Source organism: Cuculus canorus, chromosome 2, assembly GCF_017976375.1.
Source record: "Cuculus canorus isolate bCucCan1 chromosome 2, bCucCan1.pri, whole genome shotgun sequence".
NCBI classification, from domain to species: domain Eukaryota; kingdom Metazoa; phylum Chordata; class Aves; order Cuculiformes; family Cuculidae; genus Cuculus; species Cuculus canorus.
The window spans coordinates 56,951,307-56,958,866 of NC_071402.1; the positions used below are offsets into that span (position 1 = coordinate 56,951,307).

Consider the following 7,560-nt stretch of genomic DNA (forward strand, 5'->3'; position numbering starts at 1 on the left):
ACTCTTTTTTTTTGGGGGAAAAAAAAGGTATTTATTCATTTTATCTTCTAACATAAACAAACTACATCATTTTCACTATTTTTTCTTCAAGCTATGTAAATAAACGAGTTTCTTTGTCTAGCACAGACACTTGTACCAGGGTTTATACTTGGCCTGTGGAAGAAGAATCCAAAGACTGATTCATAATTTATATGTGAGAGACCAGGTATTGCTCTAAGGAATAATAGCCTAACCATTCAGTCTGATGTGTGATTTATTTCTTGTAATCAGGGAGTCTACTGAGTCCTACCAGGTACAGTGAGAACTTTTGTTATGGCAGATAAGCGAGGCTGCAGAGAACTCTATTAAACTGAATATATGGAGGAATTTGTAAATGGTAAGATGAACAGAATTTAAAAAGAGAATGTAATAAACAAAAAAAATAGGATGCTGGAAGGGAAATAATTGGAAGTTGAAAGAGCACAGTGACTGCGTAATTCTTGGTAGATATAGGAACAGTGAAAGTAAAATTTTACTTTTAGGTATATTATTTCCAGAGTGTACAGTGGGAAAATCAGAAACTATGACAAATATAACCAAAAACTAACCAGATAACGAAAATCAGTAAAGTTACCTAAAGGCAACCTAGGAGGACTAAATTTTGCTGTACATTAAAGGAGAGGAACAGAACTGCAGATGGGCATCCTCTATTCTTTTCATATGGGCATAGCATAGATCTCCTTTCACATCTGCATCAAAATCTCTATTCTAGCAAGGGCACCAGCACAGAAATATTTATTAGTTTCATTTTTCCCCCCCCATAAATTACTAGTGTTATATCTTCTGCTAGTGGTGTAATGGGCTTGACTGTACCTTCTCCGAGTTGTAAGAGTGTGGTTCTTAATATTGCAAAATTATAACTGTGTATATAAGAGAAATGCTTATAAAAGCAATAAGCCTCCTACTTCAATTAGTCTCTTCTGCATTCACATCTTTTGGACTATTATAGCAGTATGAAGTCAGTGAGCATTAGCAACAGCAGAGAAAACAAACACAAAAAATAAATATTTTTGGAAAGGAGCATGTCTACTAAATTTCCCCATTTATTTTGAGAAGCTGATGATGAACGTTAGATCAGAATCACTGTTCACTTAGACAGACAAGAGAAGACCACGAGATGGCGGTAAAAACCTAAGTCTTTTCTAACAAAATCAGAGAGAAGAGAGGTTCAGAGGGGCAAAGAAGGGGAGGAGGAGCCACCGTTTGAATACTGAAGTCATTATTGCTTGGAGTCTATAAAAAGGCAGTTGCACAGTAATTTATACGTGGCCACCCTTGACTCTATGGATTTACTCATTGCTTTTCCTCTTTTTTCTGTCATCCATTCCCACCAAGGAGTCCCCTGTCCCAGATGTTGGGTGAGAAGGGGAGCTGAAACTTCTGCTCCTTGGAGGAAAGGTTGCGGGCAATGAAGAGGAAGAGCAACTGAAGGAGCAGCTGTGGTAAACAGGTACAGTTAATTCTTAATTTCAAGCAAAAGGCTACTTTAAAAATTGGAAAATTATTTAGATTGATAACCTTTGAATTTTATTTGCAACAAGTCACTGACAGTCAGCTCAGTGCTCCCATTATTTAAGGATCTGATGGCTTACAACTTGCCCTGAGTATTCTCATTACCAAATGAGCACTGAATAAATTACACATGATATAGAATAGAAAATGAATTTCAATGATAGAATTCCACCCATACCGATCCTGTAACATTTGTCTATCCTGAAATTTGTGGATTTGCCTCGGTTAAGGGTTTAATACTACTCTCTTAAGTGAGCATGTTAGTATTGCACAGAAAAGCTGTTTATAACAGAGTTCATGCAAACTTAGAAGTACAAAGGTCAGGAAAGCCTTTTAATATTTTGCTGAAAATGTTCAACTCTTAATTGTAATAATTCAAACTTCTGTATATTGTATTCAAGTGAGCAGGCTCTGAGAACTGAGACTCTGAAAACTGTTTGTTGTTTTGTGTTCAGCAGAATTTCCAGGGTAGTGTGATCAATTCGGGGGGACTGAATAGAATAAACAAAACCATGAATGAAGAGCACATAGATCGCTTCTTTAGTTTGTATTTTTAATTTCCCCATAAGCATGGGCAGAAAAACTCTGTGCCAGTTGGAGGTTAATTTAGAATCAGTAGAAGAATATGGTGTGGATGAGGCAGGATGTGTACAAGCCAAATTAAATAGAAATTGTTGATATTTGTTTTGTGAACTTCTGCCTGTTGTCGTCATGCTATATTTTTTTTGGCAGGGTCTTTTGCCTTTTGGAAAATGCATTTACTGCACTCCTTGGCAAGTCCCTCAGGAAGAACAGAACGTGTTTACTTCCAGAGATGAACACATCCTCTCAACTGTATGTTTCTGAACTAAACCTGAGTGCCTTTGGCAGCAACTTTACCGTGCCTACTGTCAACAGCAAGTCATCACCATGTGAGCAAGTGATCATTGCTGCTGAGGTGTTCCTAACTCTAGGCATTGTAAGCCTCCTTGAAAACATCCTAGTTATAAGTGCAATAATTAAGAACAAGAACTTACATTCACCTATGTATTTTTTTGTTTGCAGTTTAGCAGTGGCTGACATGCTGGTTAGTGTCTCTAATGCTTGGGAGACCATAACAATATACTTAATAAACAATAGACATATAATTATGGAAGATGCCTTTGTCCGTCATATAGATAATGTCTTTGACTCAATGATCTGCATATCTGTGGTGGCTTCCATGTGCAGTTTGCTGGCTATAGCAGTAGACAGGTATATCACCATCTTCTATGCCCTGCGTTATCACAACATCATGACAGTGAAAAGATCAGGGCTTATTATTGCATGCATCTGGACATTTTGCACAGGCTGCGGCATTATCTTCATTCTTTATTATGAATCAACTTATGTGATCGTTTGTCTCATCACTATGTTTTTTACCATGTTGTTCCTCATGGTCTCGCTGTACATCCATATGTTCCTCCTGGCTCGTACTCATGTGAAGAAAATAGCTGCTTTGCCTGGGTACAACTCTGTCCGTCAAAGAACCAGCATGAAAGGAGCCATCACTTTGACTATGCTTCTTGGCATCTTCATTGTTTGCTGGGCTCCATTCTTCCTCCATCTCATCCTGATGATCTCCTGCCCTCAAAACCTCTACTGTGTCTGCTTCATGTCTCACTTCAACATGTACCTCATTCTTATTATGTGCAACTCAGTGATTGATCCCTTGATCTATGCCTTTCGTAGCCAGGAAATGAGGAAAACCTTCAAAGAGATAATTTGCTGCTATAGCCTGAGAATGGTTTGTGGCTTATCAGACAAGTATTAAGAAAACAAAACCAAACCAGGGAAGAGAACTGAAATGCAACATCTTGCTGCAATTTGTAATTTTGCTGAAATACCCATGGAACAGCTTTCTCCATTCAGCTGTCATGATTTCTGCAGCCATCAGAAACCAGTTTTTAATGCAATTTACCTTTCTTTCTCTCCACACACCTCTCTCACACCGGTGGCAGGAGCTACTAAGTGCATCTCTGTTACGGGCAGAAAGAAAATTCTGAATTTCATTTACCCTACTGAAGAGTGGATCTTATAAGAGGATTATACAGGAAAAGCCTTATTCTTTCTGCTAACTGAAACAAGTGTGACCAGTCATACAAATGAGCCTATCGGCCTCTCAGTGTGTATTTATCTTGATATTTATTGTCTCTCTAGATACAGTATGGCTTCTTTCGATACCCAGAATTAACACGCTTTTTGTCATTTCCTTTCAAAGACATAAAATCAGAGAATTGTCAGGGTTCAATTACCTTGCTCAACATACCAGCAGTCTTGTATTCCAGTCATGACTGTTACTGTCGTAAAATATGTATTATGTAAGAGGACAGTGTTACTGCAAGATTTTCCAGGTTGGATGCAGTACTTTGTTGTATCTGACTATATGTGGTTTTCTCACTGTGCATGAAGATTGAGCTGTTTCTAATTTGTCTGTTTTCTTTGTTCACTGGGGCCAGGGAATTAAAGAGTACATGGCCTCTAGATAGTCACATAATGTTTTGTGGAGAAGGAAAGACTGGCTGCCTTTATAGGTATTAGAAAATCATTTCAGGAGTAGCTTTTGTTACTGGAGGAAGCTCTACTGTAGATTGAATCTTTAAAGCTGGGAGAGACAAAACAAGTTTGATCATCAGAAGCATAGGAGGCAACTGCAAAACAGGAGTTTAAAAACTCAAGCACATGTAGTCATAATAGAGAGTCCTGACTTTTGATCCCCAAACAAACAGTTTTTGTCTTTATTGAGTGAATTCTAAGGTGTAATCATCATGCATTTTGTGTGAGTAATTTGCATCTAGTCAAGCTAGATAGGTTCTTCAACAGCAAAATATTGGATTTCTCACAGATGCAGGAAGGGCAACTGTAGCTTTGATGTCTTGATGCCAGTGGATGGTATATATCGTGCACTGAGATACAAGCTATGAAAATATTTCAAGCAGTGGTACCCTACTGACCAGCTATCAGAAAAAAGGTTGGAAAAATGAATTGTTACTTCCAAGGAGCTGAAAGGATAACCCTTGTTATATTTGGTTTAGGTATGCTCTAAAACTGTTGTCAATAGAAGGACTATGATTGACTCAGTGGGTCTTAGATTATGCATTCAAGGTATGAGTCCTGATTAGGAGAAATTTTTTTACCACAGTGGTGGTCAAACATGGGAACAGGTGCCCAGTGGTTGTACAATCTCCACTTTTGGAGATATTAAAAACTTGACTGGAGACAGCCCTGAACAATCTGCTGTATGTTGAAAGCTGTCTCCAACTTTGAAGTTTGGTCCTGCTTTGAATGATTTGGAATAGATGACGTCCACAGATCTCTTCCAACCCAAGTTATTCTGTGGTTTTATGAAACAGGTTGTGTATTATGATGGAATTATAATTTTTCCCCTCTTAATTTAATCTCTTGTGTAAGAAGAACTGTAAAATAGATTCTCCTCCACACATCTAGAAAGGTAGCATACTTTGTGTCTTCATGTGTTTTGGAGATCTCTTGCAGGGTGAGTAAGGTGCATCTTTAGCACCAGAGTTATACATTAATTTGCTGCATCTTAAAATGTATACTGCCTCCAGCTCACACGTATCTCCCTCTGATATAGGTGAGAATGTTATTCTCGGTGGAGACACCTTATTATGTAAACCCAATGTTTATATGAGACATTAGGTGCTGGAATCTTCCTTTAGTTATGCCTGAAAATGGGACTTCAGAGGTATGTTTGTGGTTGGTAGTGAGGATCTAGCCTTGTTTCAGTCCACTTCTCGACCCTATCCATAAATGGCACTTAAGAATGTGCTCCTGCTGCTATGAATGTAAATAGCAAAAAAGAAACAGTTCAATTGCATAGTGAAAGGGACTAGCTGATGTTGTAAATAAGTCATTAAGTCTTCACTGGGTATTGCAAATAAGACAGTTTTGTACATAATTGTAAATCAACAAAGAGGAGGACAAAATTGTAATAGCTTTGGGCATTTTCTTGAGTTGTACATTATTTCTTTTCTTGGAAATTTATTTGATGTATATACAGACATATGAAGAAACTATTAAACTGGATTGCTGGAAAACATACTATTATTGGTTATTCATTGTAATGTGTCCACTGACCTTCTAGAGAGTTCACAGAGGAAATACTGCATGATGGGCTTTCTTTTCTCAATTTAAACAGATGCATTATTAAAAAAAATCACATTGTGAGAATTACAGACTGATACAATGTATTTACATTCATACCTGTGTTCCTCTGGGTGTCAGCATCACATCCTCATTATAAACTTCACAGGTGGAGAGCTAAAACAGCTAAAGGGGGAAATGGAAGTATTTTCGAGAATAGGCTAGAACAGTTCCTGCAAAAAACTGTCTACACTACAGGAATGCATATAAAATACATGTTTTAAGGCCAAGACGTGTTTTAATCTGTTTCATTCTACTGCTTAGCTGCAGAATAAAAGCATGCTTTCACTTTTACCAGGGCCTGGAAAAGTATTCTGATAAACTGGGAAAAGCAAGCATTGTGTAAGGATGATATTTGCTGTCAAAGGACAGCCATACAAAAAATAGCTGCTAGGCTGTCATTGGACTGTGTGCCCACACCTAATGGTACTACTCTTGTTTACACTGCCATTCATTTACAGTTTGGTATCAGTTATTGGAAAGAATCTGAAGTCACACTATTTCTGTCCCAGAGCACCACAAACAACTTCTATTGCCCACTGCTGCTTTAATGACCGAACACTTCACTGCCTGTAACTTGTGTGTTGCTACTTTCAAAGTTCTTAATAAAATTTTTTTCCTAAATCACTCCTTTTGCAGGTGGAGTTAATTTCTATGAGCTCAGAAAGGGTGGTGAAATTATACTTGCATTTCAAGTAGATTAATAGGAGCAGGGGTCATATTAAAACAAAACCAAAATCAAAACTAAACCCAAACCAACGTTTCTAGCTGTGCTAGAACTTCATCTAGTAAAGCAGAAGACTACATTCTTCAGTCTATATTAATGCAAAGAGTGGTTGATGGTAGGCATTTTGCTCTGTCTCCGGATTACACTCAATTATTTCATACGTTGCTCTAAATTTTGCTTGCTTTAGTAGATTGAAGTAGAAGGTCATCTTTTGCAAGTGATGATATTGCCTGGATAATCCCATACCCAGCATGCTCTTATGCTTACATTTGGAAAATCTGAATCTTTTCTCCAGGCCAAGGCCACAATGAGGTACCTGGAAATATTAGTTTTCCAAGATCCTTGGCATCTCTTGGAACACATAACAATCATAACTGAATGGAACAAAGAGGTTGTTTATATTCCTGAGCTTATGATCCTGCTTCCTAAATGGGCACAAGTCTGTCACAAATGGCCCAGGTAGAACTACTGAGTTCTGCCACCTCTGGGTCTGGGCTGGGAGGAGTGACTGCTTTCAGCAATACAGCCTACAGACCTGCAACTTCCGTGCAACCACTGTTCAGCTTCCTTGTGAGAGGAGGTTGCACATTCCCACTGCTTAGGCTTTTCCTTTTAGGAAACCTTGTCTGAGTGTCTCTCTGGAGACTTTAGTTGCATTTTTTAGGAATTCTGTGCACACTAAGTGCAGAAACCACAGGAATTTCTGGCACACGCAAACTTTATGAAGGCAGAGAAGGTTTATACATCTGTGGAAAAGCAAAGAACTCCCTCACACAGTGTGCTCTCTGAAATCTCAAAGAATTCTCTTTTGTTTCTGAAGCCTTCCTGGGGATTCTTCTGCCTCTCTTATAGTAAATCCTTCTTCTCTTTCTTGTCTGCTTCTTGCAGCTCACAAAGACCAGCTTATGGTGACCATTGCTGTGCTCATGGATTGCAATGGATGGTCCCAGTCTTTAGCTGTGTGGATTTGCATGCACAGTGCCCTGGGTCTGGAAATGGCTAACCCCACACCAGGGACAGTCATGCAGGCTGTAGTGGAGCTGCCTGCATAAGTTTCTGTGCTGAGTTATCTAAAGGTGAGATGCTCTCTGTCCTTTTCT

General features: G+C 38.6%; 1 protein-coding gene across 2 annotated transcripts; it reads left to right on the forward strand.

The window, feature by feature from the left end:
* The first annotated feature begins 1,232 nt into the window (after window positions 1-1,232).
* Window positions 1,233-6,326, forward strand: MC5R (melanocortin 5 receptor). Of its 2 annotated transcripts, none has more exons than XM_009568004.2 (2): window positions 1,233-1,489; window positions 2,284-6,326. In XM_009568004.2, exon 2 carries the CDS (start codon window positions 2,366-2,368, stop codon window positions 3,341-3,343), a length of 978 nt encoding a protein of 325 aa, XP_009566299.1. In that variant the 5' UTR covers window positions 1,233-1,489; window positions 2,284-2,365; the 3' UTR covers window positions 3,344-6,326. The 2 variants fall into 2 exon arrangements, with proteins under 2 accessions (XP_009566299.1, XP_053916415.1); XM_054060440.1 differs by having other exon boundaries at window positions 1,233-1,481.
* Window positions 6,327-7,560: the final 1,234 nt, after the last annotated feature.